This window comes from Filicampus tigris, chromosome 6 (assembly GCF_054856515.1).
Source record: "Filicampus tigris isolate MCC_2025a chromosome 6, RoL_Ftig_1.0, whole genome shotgun sequence".
Taxonomy (NCBI): Eukaryota; Metazoa; Chordata; class Actinopteri; order Syngnathiformes; family Syngnathidae; genus Filicampus; species Filicampus tigris.
This window is the reverse complement of record NC_141222.1, coordinates 12,102,932-12,117,004: the sequence shown is the minus strand read 5'-3', so window position 1 is coordinate 12,117,004 and position 14,073 is coordinate 12,102,932. Positions and strand designations below refer to the sequence as shown.

Genomic DNA, 14,073 nt, shown 5'->3' with positions numbered 1-14,073 from the left:
GTAATTATTGTATAACAGCGATGGGTGAACAGAAAAGTACTACATTTTGAAACTCTGTGGATGTTAGACCATTAGTAAAGGTTTGCTTGAAATATGAATATAAGATGTACGCTGGCAATCATTGAAGTTTTCCTGATGAGTCTTAAGTGAACTTTACACTCGGCATGACTCACAAATTAAAGTTTAACAAAATGATTGAAGGCGTCTTCTGGTGGATGCTCTGCGGGTCTATTTATATTTTTATCAGCATATTGTGTTCTGATATTCACCTACTTGTATTCACTTAACATCAATCTTAAAACAAGCTCCAGAAAAAAAGTACGGGTGAATTTCCCAAGTGAATAAAATACCTAACCAATATTCACTGTGGATGCAAAGATATAATATGAACTATTTTTTTAAAAGGAAAGTATGAGCACTTGTCTTGTTATCAGAAGTCCTTCAATAATTTTAAGGACATGACAACGGTGGATAAAAACACCACAAGAGATTTGACTTAGTCTTCAGTCTTTGCAGCGGCAGTTTTAAGCATATCGACAGTATGTCTCTGAGGATGAGAACAAATAAGGTGCAAAAAGAAAATAAGAACAACAAACTCCTTTAGTTTTATTCACTTCATATTTAATAAGTGACTGTTTAGAAATGTATCTATTTTTGTTTCATCTGAAGACAAAGTAGCGGAGGTCTTCACCAATAGTGGTTATCAGGTAACCTTTTTTGGTTAGACTTTATCATCATGATGTAACATGCTAAGACTATCTAATTATGGGGGAATTATGATTGGGAAATTCCCTTTCACTTGTTATTTCGTTAAGAATAAATAAGGTCTAAGATATATTTTTAGGGGTTACATGATCCAGGTTGACATTGGTGATCCTTACAAATGTTCCTTTTCATTCTGTTTTGCTCCCCAGGTTCAGTTTTGAGTATCACAGCAGTGAGGATTCCTGCAGAATAGCCTTAAGGCTACCGCCAATGTGATTCATCCGTCCGCACCATTCCCATCCGTCTCACTGCTTCCTCCAACGATTTTTGGGTTTCTCCTCACACTCAGGGCCCTCGCAGGTGTCGGAACGTAGTGCGGCAGATGCAGGGGCAGGTTTTTCCAGAGCGGACGTCTTCTTGCTGACACTCATGAGCAGAGCGGGGAGCTCATACGAAACGGCCTTCTCTATACGGTCCAGCATGCAACCACCCGTCCAGCTGCAGTGGTAGGAGAGCTGCTGGAAGTTGGACACTGGATTCACTCCAAAGAAATCCTGATAGGCCTCCTTACTGGGAAGGTCAAACTTGCTGACGTTTGTCTTGGCCAGAATGGACTTGAAGATGTAGTACTTGTCTGGGTCAGTGACAATGTCGTGAAACACCTCATAGGGATCACTAAACCAGCCCAGCTTTTCATGGTAGGTCTGGAGGTAACGGTCAACAAGGAGGGCGTGAATGCGCACGCGGATGCCATGCTGCCGGATGAAGGCAATCTTATTTTCAATCTGGTTCTCGATCACCTGCAGGAAGAGAAACATGGGAAGAATGAGTGAGAGTAAGAATAACAATCCAACATTTTAAACTTGAATGACACAAATACAGGGCTTCGCCAGGGTTGAACTGCTGCGAAAAGTGTTTTGTTTTTCGTTAGCTGGACAGTTGTTCATGAACTTGAAGTGGAAGTCAAACCAAAATGTTTTTTTCAAGAATATGTTCTATGCAGGACCACTAGTTGAAACGAGGCATTCTAATAAATGTTGCGTTTGTGGAATAAGAGTTAATCCAGCCGTTTTTAGCAATCTATGTGGGCGGCCATTTTGTCACTTGACCTGTTTTCTGAAGCTCAGCCGTGATTGGTCGTTACCTGAGCCTTGAGCAGTTGTGATGTCATTTTGAGTCGACAGAAGTGACAAAATGGCCACCCCCTGAGATGGCTAAAATGAGGGTGCATTTTGCTGCTTAACTCATATTCCACAAACACAACCAGTGGGCCTTCTGGAAACACGTTCTTGAACAAAATGTGTTTGGGTTGATTTCCCCCTTTAAGACACTGGAACCATACTATTTCGACAATCTGAGTCAGAGATAACAGTTCCGTTGTGATTCCAATGTCAAAAACTGAAAAATTACATATGCTCAACTATCATAATGGCAGTCTGCGTGGCTGTAATATACGCCTATTCCCTAGACCGTTTATCCTGTTCAGAGTGACAGGAAATGGATTCCAGATGATTACAGGGTGAAAGGTTCCCTGAATTGATCAATCCTGTCAAACAGAGGGTTGACACACAGACAAGGATTCACACGGTCACACCTATGGACAATTTAGAGCAGGGTTTTTCCATCCCTCCTTGCTGCAACAACACCTGAATCAAATGATCAGGATCATTATCCAGCTTCTGCAGACCTTGCTGATTATCTGATCATTTGAATCAGGTGTGTTGCAGCAAGGAGGGATGGAAAACATTCAGGAAACCGGACCTGGAGGAATAGGATTGAAGACCGCTGGTTTAGAGTCTACAGTAACTTAACGTACAGTATATGACTGCCACAATGAGGCTTCTAAAATGTAATGCTTATATTGTCGGACTTTCTCATAGGTTTCCTAACAAAACTTGTTAAACCACATGACACCATGCAAAGAAAAGACATACCTGGTTCAGGTCTTCCAACAGAGAGGTCTCCTCCTTCATAAAGAGCTCCCGGCTGGTGTCTTCTGCGTATTCCTGAGTCCAGAAAGAGCTCACGTACACCCGAGGAGGTTCTGTGGCATTGATGAGAGGTGCCATGCTCCAGAAGAGGGCTCCGTAGACCCTCATCAGGTCCTGGGTGCTGAGACTGTCGGCCTTGTTGAGGATGATGCGGATTTGGGACTCACGGCCCTTCATCTGCCTGAAGAGCATTTCCAGCTCCCCTCCCACGTCAAGTTTGGTGGGGTCAAAAACCAGGAAGATGAGATCAGCTCGGTCAATGAACCACTGGCACACCTCGTTGTAAGGGTACCCTGATGGGGGCGAAGACACACTGTAAGTTTTCAGATGCATTATGAACATAACTAGTCTGCATGTATAAAAATGAATACAGTAAAATTATAGTAAAGTGGAAGTCAACCCCCAAAAATTCTTAGTAATAATATGTTCTATGCGCCTTTATTAGTCTAAACATGCCATTCTCATTAATATTGCGTTTGTGGAATATGAGTTAAGCAGCAAAATTCACCCGTTTTTAGCCATCTGATGGGGCGGCCACTTTGTCACTTCTGTCGACTGAAAACGACATCACAGTTGCTCAGCGGTCAGGTAACAACCAATCATTACGTGTTTTCTGAAGCTGAGCCATCATTGGTTGTTACCTGAATCCTGAGCAACTGTGATGTCTCGATAGCAAGAGGCAAAATGGCCGCCCCTGAGATGGACAAAAATGGGTGGATTTTACTGCTTCGTTCATATTCCACAAACGCAATATTAATCAGCCAGGTTTCGACTAGTAGGCCTGCATAGAGCATATTCATGTCAAGAAAAAATCTTCCCTTTAAAATGTCACTGATACCTCAACACTGCTCTTTTCTTTGTAGGACAGTGCAATGTATACAATTTATTTTCTTTTTTAGGAAATGAACAATACAGACGATGGCAGCAGTGAAAGTTTTGTCAGTCTGAATTGTATATGCCCCGCGACCCTTGTGAGGATAAGCGGTAGGGATAATGAATGAATGAATGAATGAATGAATTGTATATGCTATAAAACAGTACAGTAGCCTAATGCTTTTTGTTATTGCTTGGGCTCAATCAGTTGAGCCCAAACCCCCCTTTCAAATGAGTTTGATGTATCACCAAAATCATATCACGAGCCATGACATCCACTAGCCGGAGGCTGAACTGCACTGTATTTGTTGGTGGCCAAAGTGTGAGGCAGTCACACTTCCTGTCGCTTAACCATTGTATGTTCCGGGTGGGAAGTGATATGTCCAAGTGTGAATACATTTGCCGTTACACCCACAGTAATAACATTTGTGATGCTTGTCAAAATAGTGTTGTTGTTGTTGTTCTCTGGCAAATCTGTCCTGTTTGTTTACACTCTTAAAACCGCTGGGTCTAAAATAACCCAATTTCATTTCACTCATTAGAATCATTAAAATTTGAATAATTAAAATAGGTTACCTCTCTCCTGCTGCTTGCGGTTCTCAATGATGCCGGGGGTATCAACAATTGTGACCCTCTCCAGCAGCTTGTGAGGCATCTCAAAGCCCACCAGCCTTTCCAGGAAACCCTGGCCGAACTTCTCCAAGGGCGAGAACGAACGCGAGCTGTCCGCTGCCATAACAATGCCCTCTATGGTGCGATACTTCTCGCCGTGCATTATTACGGTATACTCGGAGGTTGTGGGTTCAGCACCTGGTGGATGGGGAAGTAGAGCATGTACAGTATCCGTCAGCTTTGACATATTAGTTCTAGTGCTTCGTTTTATTTATAAAATGAAAGTATACAAGTAGTAGTGTTCCAAGTAACGCAATTAATTCCATGTAATGCTGTGGGAAAGCAAGCAAGGCATTTAACCCTCACCTCCTCATTGTTGCATGTGTGAATTGCAAAAGCTTACATGCATAAAGAAAGAAAAAAAGGATAAACTAAGACTAATTTAGTAAAAGAGTGCAATAATAGGGTTACACAATACAGTATTCTATGAATGCATTAATTACACCGGTCAACAAATGTTTTAAAAAGTATCATGAAGACAACTATTTTTTTTTTAAATCAGGGATGCAAATGCAAGCAAACTTTTCTCTACAATTTTTTCGCAAATCTGCCCTTGATTTTCTCTATCATATCAGATTTCCATAATGATAATAATAATAATGATAATGATAATGATAATGATAATGATAATGATAATGATAATGATAATAATAATAATATAATAACAATAATAATAATAACAATAATATGTACTATAGTAATATATTCACTAATATTTGTGATTCAAAGGGAAAATCAATCCAAACATTTTTTTTCTTCAAGAAAATGTTCCCAGCATGCCCACTAGGTGAAAAAGCATGGCATTCTGATGAATATTGCGTTTGTGGAATATGAGTTAAGCAGCAAAATCCACCCTTTTTTAGCCATCAGGGAGCGGCCATTTTATCACTTCTGTCGACTGAAAATGACATCACAACTGCTCAGGGTTCAGGTAACGACCAATCACGGCTCAGCTTCAGAAAACAGGTCAGCCGTGATTGGTCGTTACCTGAGCGCTGAGCAATTGTGTCGTCATTTTCAGTCGACAGTAGTGACAAAATGGCCGCCCCCAGAGATGGCTAAAAACAGGTGGATTAACTGTCATCCCACAATTGCAGTATTTATCAGAATGCCTTGTTTTAACATATTCTTGAAAAAAATATGTTTGGGTTGACTTCCCCGTCAAAAACAAAAAAAATCTAAATATCTCATTTAGTTACACATAAAGCCATCTCTGATTCGAATTTGCTGTTGACCAGTGTTAATTTCTAAAATTTGTTATGCATTGTGAATCTTTAACATTTTCCCTCTTAGCTAATGCTTGCATCATCCGTGTTCACTACAATACAGTCAATCAACGTAATCAAGATACATCCACGACTATTTCTACTTTTTGGAAAATATATTGAATCAAATTCACTTACCTGTGTATAGTTCTTGAGAGGTGTCCTGAAGACCCAGCAGGTAGTTGATCATGGAGGACTTGCCCACACTCCAGGGTCCAAGGAACAAAACCATGGGTTTAGAAGTGATTTCCCCATCTAAAATGTCAAAGGAAGGAGAACAAGACCAGATATTGATTAACTGACAGGTAGCACATGGCTCATGAATAAAATTTCCATATTCCCTTTCTAAAAAGAAAAATCATGAAGCTCCCGAGTTTTCAGGACTTCCCTGACCCGATTTCTTGTGCCATCTTGTGGCCGTAATCTATGATCAGTGAAAATAAAAGGTGTAGTGCTACCTAGCTTGGCTCAGATATTAATTACTTCCTCTTTGAGATACGAAGCAATAATACGACACAATCAAAGTGATTTCACCTGTGACTTCATGCTGTCTGAGTTCATTGTACTTGAAGGCTTGCTCCACTGGTTTGATGGCTGTGTGGTAGATGTTCAGTAGCTTCTTCATTGAAGCTGGACACAAACACAGTTGAGATTGACAACATGTCAGGTCAAAAATGGTCCGGAGACATTTTGGCTAATGTGCTGCAGTGCGTACTGGGTGTATGTTACTCTCTTTTTACTGCGTTTTCGGTTGAAAGTTTGATTCAGTTTCTTACCTGACAACTGGGCTGAGGGTTCAGCAGCAGCCAGTCGTAGTGTGTCCTCAATATGGGAGCGGTCCCTCAATGCTGGACCCTCATTAGTTTTTCCTGATTGGCAGAGTAGACTATCAGTCGGAAGTTTGGACACTATCAAACCTACACGTGTATGTGCACAGCTGATATAAATGTGTTCATTATGGCATTATAGTGAATTGTGGGTATCCATGTTTTAAACCTTTTTTCTTCAACAAAACATTCATAACCCATGTCAAATGCTCCCAAGTGAGTGCACACCTGTGCTCAAAACAGGATTGACTATTATATCATCCATCGGTCTATTCGCTTGCTTTGCTATTTTGGTCTGTTTATTTCTGTACCAGAGGTTGTCGCTAATTCCTCTTTAGCCACACACAGTATCATATTCAGTGGGATTCAAGTGTCTGGGAAAGAAAGACTGGAAGCTGAGAATGATCTTGTAAGTGCCATGACCCTTTACACTTAAATGTTCGTTGCATTGATTGCAGTTGCAAAGAAGCGTTTTAAAATGTCTGATGTGGTCTGCGCATACACACGGAATATCTGCCAATTTTCTACAACCCTCATTAGCTTTGCTGGAGCCCATTTCAGATGATTTTGGGGAAGAGGCAGGACATCCATCTGTGCTGCCAGACAAATATTGTGCTTGAATATGAATATATCTAAATTCAGTTGCTAATTTCTAAGTCTGTAACTATACAGTACAAATGATTGTGTATGACTGGAACTATAGATGTGCATTGATTGGATTTCATTGTGTATGTCCATTTATTTTTGGTTTCTACTATTCATGTTGTAGTGCAGTTGAAGTCTGAGTCTATTCACATTTGCACTTGTTGCATGGTGTTAAGATATGCTTGATGTTCAGTATACACTATATTGTTTGCTGTACAAGTTGTATATGCCATCCATTATTTTTCTTGGGGTACCTTTGGCCTGTGCAGACTCCTCGACCTCCACAGGAGTGTCCTCCACCTCATGAGCCTCTTCAGATGTTTCTTCTCCAAGATCTCCCACTGGTGTTCCGTCAACAGACTCTGCTGTGACTTCTTCATCGACCTGTACTTTAGGAATAACTTCTTGCTCCGCTTCAGGCTTTGAAATTGCTTCTGGCTCAGAATTAAGTGTAACTTCTGGTGCATCTACATTGATGTCGTTTTTTGTCATTTGAGGTGTTTCTTCTTCAGGTTCTGACAACACTTCTGGTTCAGATTCATATACTGCTTCATGTTCTGATATCACTTTGGGTTCAACTTTATATTCTGCTTCAGGTTCTGATATCATTTCTGCTTCAGCTTCATATTCAGTTTCAGGTGCTAATATCACTTCCAGTTCAACTTCTAATTGTGATTCAGGTTCTGATACAATTTCTTCTTCAGCTTCAGATTCTTCTTCAGGTGCTAATATCACTTCTGTTTCAGCTTCAAATTGTGATTCAGGTTCTGATATCATTGCTCCTTCAGCTTCAGATTCTGCTTCAGGAGCTAATAACACTTCTGGTTCAGCTTCAAATTGTGATTCAGGTTCTGATATCATTTCTTCTTCAGCTTCAGATTCTGATTCATGTTCCGATATGACTTCAGGTTTGACTTCATATTCTGCTTCATGTTTTAATGTCTCTTCTGGATCAGCTTCATGTTCCGTTTCAGGCTCTGATATCATTTCTGGGTCAAGTTCATATTCTACTCCAGGTTCTGGTATCACCTCTGTTTCAGTATCATATATTGCTTCAGGTTCTGATGTCACTTCTTGGTCGGCATCATGTTCTTCTTCATTTTCTGACAAGACTTCTACTTCACCGTCATAATCAGTTACCTGTGCTTCATGTTCAGATGTCGCTTTTGGCTCTGCAGGCTCGGCACTCATTTCAAGAATGTCCTCTGGCTCTGATTCAGCACCTTCAAAGGCTTCCTCCTCCACAACATCTTCTAGCACAATTTCCTCCTCTGCTACTTCTCCCTCTTGTGTCTCCTCCTCTGTTCCCTGAAACAGTTCCTCCTCTTCTGAATCAGCACCGTGAGGGATAACTACTTCATCTTTTGGCAATTCATCTTCTGTGTCTTCCCTTTTGTCTTCCTCATCCATAAACTCTCCTGCAGAAGATACACCCTCGCCAAGTGCTTCATTCTCATTTATTTCCTCCACTATGGATGCCTCATGTTCATCAGATGCCACCTCCTCTTGGTTCTCCACGTTTCGGAGAGCAGCTTCTTCTTGTTGTTTTACGTTGCTAGATTCCTCAATGGTGGAATCCTCAGTTTGCGCCATCTTAGTTGGTTCGTCCTCATGCCGTGAGAGTGAGGCTGACTCTTCCTTAGACGCAGCTGGTGTTGGAGTACAAGATTGACACAGGGGCCTCTCTGGGGCTGGAGTGTCGTTGGACGAACTCTGGCTGGGATGCTCCTTTGCTGTGCCACATCCACAGGAGAAGAGATTTCTCTCGGGCTCCTGGAGCCGTACAGGCAACAGTGACTCTTCATCAGGGATGGATGACCCTGGCACCAAGCCACAGAAAAAAAGAAGAAATGAGAGAATGTTATCTGTATATGCTTACATCGTGTTGAGGTGAAATTTTTCACAACCCTTTCCTGACCCTAACACATAACACATGCTATTTTACATCCTCATTTATAAGAGATTGTCATACAGTAAATTATTCATGAGCTGGTATTTTACATTGTGTAGGAGATATTATTCATTTGAAAAAAAATAAATAACTATGCTTTTTATGAACCATGAGTTTGGAATTAACTGCTGAATAAAAGTGAATAATGCAAACAATAGTAGTCGTTATACAATTGAGCAATCTCATCATTTAGCTGAATGCAACACTTATTTTCATATTGGAAAATAACGTGCTAGTCCGTATGAACGGGTGTAAAAAGGTCCAGTTTAGTGCATTAGGAATAAATACATTTTGGCTATTCATATACAGTATTTGCATCATGTCTTATTCACGATGCTTGAGGAAACTTGGGTTGGACTGACGCATACACTCAATATTTGGTACTCCTGCACCTAATATAAGATCCAATATAAGAGCTGCATTGAAACTTCCTCCATTATTAAGTTTTGATTGATACTTCCAGAGAACTTCATTTACTTCATTTCATTGAAATGAACTCAAAGTAAACAACATTTTTTTTTTAAAGTTAGACTGACTTCCAAAGAATCCGAACAGCAGGGAATCACTCTCCCCACTCACAGTGTACAAACACCACAAGGTTACAACCTCTATTTAATTTTAACTGCCTGCTCGTGTGAACACACGCTAGAGATCCTTCTGATGCAAGGTAGCGAATATAGTATGTGAACAGTTCACATTACAAGGTGGGGTCAGTGAAAAATGACAACGGGCATAAGCGCTGGCACAGCTTTTTAAATTTTTTTATAACGCATTTGTCAGTCTTTGAGTTTCTCTTTCAAAGTTAAAGAAGTATCGGCCTTAGTAAATATACAATGCATTTGTGAGCGAGCTGCTATGTATTTCTGTCTGACTGTTTTGTAACAGAGGGGCTAATTGACAAAGGTAACACCCACACTGAGTGTCCTTGCTAGTGAAATGGTCAGTTAGACTGGGTGAAGATCCAGAGACACTTTCAAGTGATGGCCGGAGTCCCTTGCACATTTGGTGATGTAAATATGTGTCCCTATGTAGTGTAGGAACTGCTGCGTCTGCAAGTTAAAATGCTTTTTTTGTCTTTGCAAGTGCTCACTTTTTTCCCCAAAAAGAGTGAAGCAATCATCTGACTGCAGTGCACTCACACCGGTGACGAGAGCCAGCACGTAGAGTGACGTGCAAGAGGAGACAAACAAAAACAGCTGCCTGAACGCGCACACAAATGCACTCGCCGGTGAGCCCCAGCCTGCTGTTGTGTGAGATGACAAGAGGCAGCCTGCAAAGCCTCTTTAGATACATGAGAAAGGAAATGAACTGATTTCAGCAAGACAAGGAAAAGGGTGTGCATTAATTTTTGATCCCTGGTGTATTTTGACAATAGCATATCACAAACATTTTGAAAGAAAAATCCTAATGTGTCTCCTTAAAGAAGAAGTCAACCCAAAGAAGTTCTTTAAAATAATATGTGCTATGCAGCCCCACTGGTCTAAACATGGCATTCTGATTAATATTGTGTTTGTGGAGATAAGCAGTGAAATCCACACGTTGTTGTCCATCTCAGGGGGCGGCCATTTTGCCATCACAGTTGCTCAGGGCTCAGGCAACGACCAATCATGGCTCAGCTTCAGAAAACAGGTGAGCTGTGATTGGTCATTACCTGAGCCCTGAGCAACTGTGATGTAATTTTCAGTTGACTGAAGTGACAAAATGGCCACCCCCAGAGATGGCTAAAAATTGGTGTATTTTATTGTTTGATGACTAAGAAATTCTCATTGAACAAAATTTCCTTGCATTTCCCGGTTATTAGGGGGGAAAAAACAAAAACATGTTTTGTGCATAGGTACACCAAGCATAGGAGAAGGTTTAATGTGTTGAAGATCATTTCCAAGTAAATATAACATTTAAAACATTCTAAAGTTAGTGTGCCAACAAACAATGGCCATTAAAAAGTTAACTCATCTTCCACAAAGACAATGTTAATCAGAATGCTGTTTTGACTTGGAGAGGCTCATAGAACAAAATTTTGTAAAGATTTTTTGGGGGTTGACTTCCTCTTTAAAGATTGTTACATCACACAAAAGTAGCTTGACTGGAAAATATTGTGAAACAGATATGAGGTCTGTCTGCTGGAGATTGCTTAAACTTTTAATTAATTATGAAATATTTGTTTGTTACAGTCTCACTTTTGTTCATGTTGGATCAGCTAGCTCATTTGCCTTGCTTTGAAGGTATTAAAATCTTGATTTAAAAAGAAAACACATGTACTTACATTCTAGTTTGGGGACTGTACATGGGTTTGGTTTATGAGATTGGGTTTATCTGTACTATGATGCAAGGCAGTAGCCTCACTCTTGCAATAAGCCCCTATTCTCTTCCTCTATTTCAAGGTACTGAATCTCATATTAAGCTATTTATTGCAGATGATGTGCTTTGTTAGCTTATCGCTCTCTGTTGAGGTTGTCATCATTCAAGTTAATACGTCAAATGTCACATGTTCTTGTGCCACCATATTGCCACCGTGTTGCCACAAATGTTAGCAAATAAGTTTCTGTTTACGGGCTCCTTGGTCATCTCCTTCACCACGTTGATGCTGCTTGGAAGTCTGGGAAGAGTGTGCAGTGTAGTGAGATGTGGCTTGGTGCTGAATGTCACCTTTCTGATGCAGAAATAGGCCCACAATGAGTCATCGGGTGAAAAGAAGGAATGATATTTGTGCTTCTATTTTTTTCGGGGTGTGTGTGTGTGTGTGTGTGTGAGACTGTTCACGGTTTGCAACAGCTTCAGTGGGTATGCAAGAATGTTTCTTGCAAAACCTCCAGCATCATATATATCAGTAGGTGTGGTAGTTTGTCAAAGTTGGTAGTCGGAAACGCTAACGGAAGCCTGTTTAAAATGATAGGCGGACTGGCCTATAGACGATAACTATTTGCTCCAGCCGGACAATATGGCAGATAAACGGACGGCAGGAGGGTACCGCGGCTGTAGGCGGAAGGCAATAAATGGACCGCAAATTTTTCGTAAAATGCAGCATTACATTTTGCTGATTTCCAGTTTATTTGATTGAAAAGTGCATAAACTGTTCCAGTAACTGTTCCTGATACACAGGTGTGCAATAAATAAAACTCCACTCACAAAGCTCAACTTTAAGGACCTCAAATGTTCCAAAAGTATGTTATAGAACATATAAAACATAACATAAGTTATAGAAAATATCAATACTTCATCAACATATTGATACTTGGTATCGGCATAAAAAGTATCATGATACATCGTGATACGATATTTTTTCCCAGCCCTAATTCATATAGTACGGTTAATACCTAAATCCACAGAAATTTGCAACAACTTCAGACCTCACCACACAACTATTACATTTTGGCCAGTTCCATTTATTTTATTTAGTTATTTATTTTTAAATTTATGCACTCAATAGACACAACATTAGGTACATCTACACACTCAAATGAGAGCCAACAATAGAGCTGTATTAACAATACACAAATCGTTTTCAGTTTTGAATGACGCTGACATTGACGCTGACAAGTATTTAACTAGTGACATGCTTATTGTTGTGATTGTAGTTTTCAGTTGTCTAAAGTGATGGTTTTGCCTTTATCTATCTTAATCAGGTGACAAAAATATTTTAAAATCCTCTCAGTGTGATAGTATGCAATTCTACCATACAGCAACTACAATAAAACATACAATGAATAAATCTCTGACAGTGTCACACAAAACTGAGATTTACTCTATTCAATTGTGATATAGTACAGTATTATATAAAGTATACTTGAACCAACCTATTTATGTTTGTTAACTAAGTATGTTGTGTGGGGTTCATGTTTGTATATTTCATGATTCTATTAACTGTAACACATGGTAACACATTGACACAACATTTCCAGAATCTCTCTTATCACATTTAATTACTCTTTAATGATACACCCATGTATATTCTTGCTTTGGATTTGACACACATATTACTGTAAGCAAATCCAAACATCCATCCATCCATTATCCAATCCGTTTATCATTCTCAGTATATTCTTGTCCTGTAAGTGCTTTAGCATGTCTCTTTTAGCCACTGTGGTGCCGGAATGACGAATGAACAACCTCACATCAGAGACAATGATCTTGATCTAAAACTTCACAATAAGGAAATGCTGATCGTCGAATAATCTCAAGTTAATGTATCTGCGTGTGCATATTTGTTTAAAAAAAGACATCTATGGATTCTGGAAAGTCACAAAGAGATCAGTGAGCCGAGTATCTGGTGACGATTCAGCTTGACAAATGCCTGACGTGTGACTACAGCTGTTTGCTGGGTCGAAAATGAAGCTATTCAAGGACACACAAGGGTATACTTATGAAGTTTATAATACCAACTAATTGTACATAAACCTCTTTACAGATAGTTCAGATGAATAGTACTTAATGGAATTACTGTCATTATCATATTGTAAGAGCTGAAAAGATTAAATTAAAACAAAAGAAAACAGATTCAGTGGCAAAATAACTTATTTCACAGTGATTAATTGGTGTTTTAAGTGAGCGTATTTGGGTGTGCGTATGTAGTGAGCCCAAGTCAACCTGTCAGCGCTGTCTTTCCGGGGCAATGAGAATGAGCAGCAGGCAGAACATTTTCCATCAGCTGGTGTCCAACCTCAGACTGACATTTCCATTTTATGCCCTCAAAGCTCCAAAGTGCAAGTCATCAGTATTCTCCAAAGTTTTTCTGCAGGACCCATATTGTTCATTAATTGGATCCCTATATAATTTTTTTCAATTTAGTGTCCACACTAAAAGCACACACCTATCATGTAGTCATTCCGCTCATTCCGAAAGCTGCACTTCACAAACATAAAGCACAGCTGCACTCACATGTTGCAGCACAAACACTAAAACTTCTTAGCCATACCTGCAGCAGACAAAGCCAGCAGAGCCAGAACGCAGCACACATGGACCAGAGACTTCATTTTGGCTGCCAGGGGCCTCCCCCTCCTCTTCCCAGGATATATATACCCCTCAGACAGAGTTGGGGGGGCACAGCAACTGTTTCCTTACCCTGATTGGTTATTTCAGCAGCCTTCATTCCTACTTTGGATTTCAGCACTAAAAAGCTAATAGAATTGTGAATATAGTATAGTACA

General features: G+C 40.1%; 1 protein-coding gene across 1 annotated transcript; it reads right to left on the bottom strand.

Annotated features, from left to right (window-relative positions):
* Positions 1–640: 640 nt before the first annotated feature.
* srla (sarcalumenin a) lies at positions 641–13,899 on the bottom strand. Its single transcript, XM_086033556.1, has 8 exons — positions 13,842–13,899; positions 7,233–8,798; positions 6,283–6,375; positions 6,041–6,136; positions 5,645–5,761; positions 4,146–4,379; positions 2,640–2,989; positions 641–1,505 (listed from the first exon to the last, which is right to left on the bottom strand). Exons 1-8 carry the CDS (start codon positions 13,897–13,899, stop codon positions 1,011–1,013), a joined length of 3,009 nt encoding a protein of 1,002 aa, XP_085889682.1. The 3' UTR covers positions 641–1,010.
* Positions 13,900–14,073: the final 174 nt, after the last annotated feature.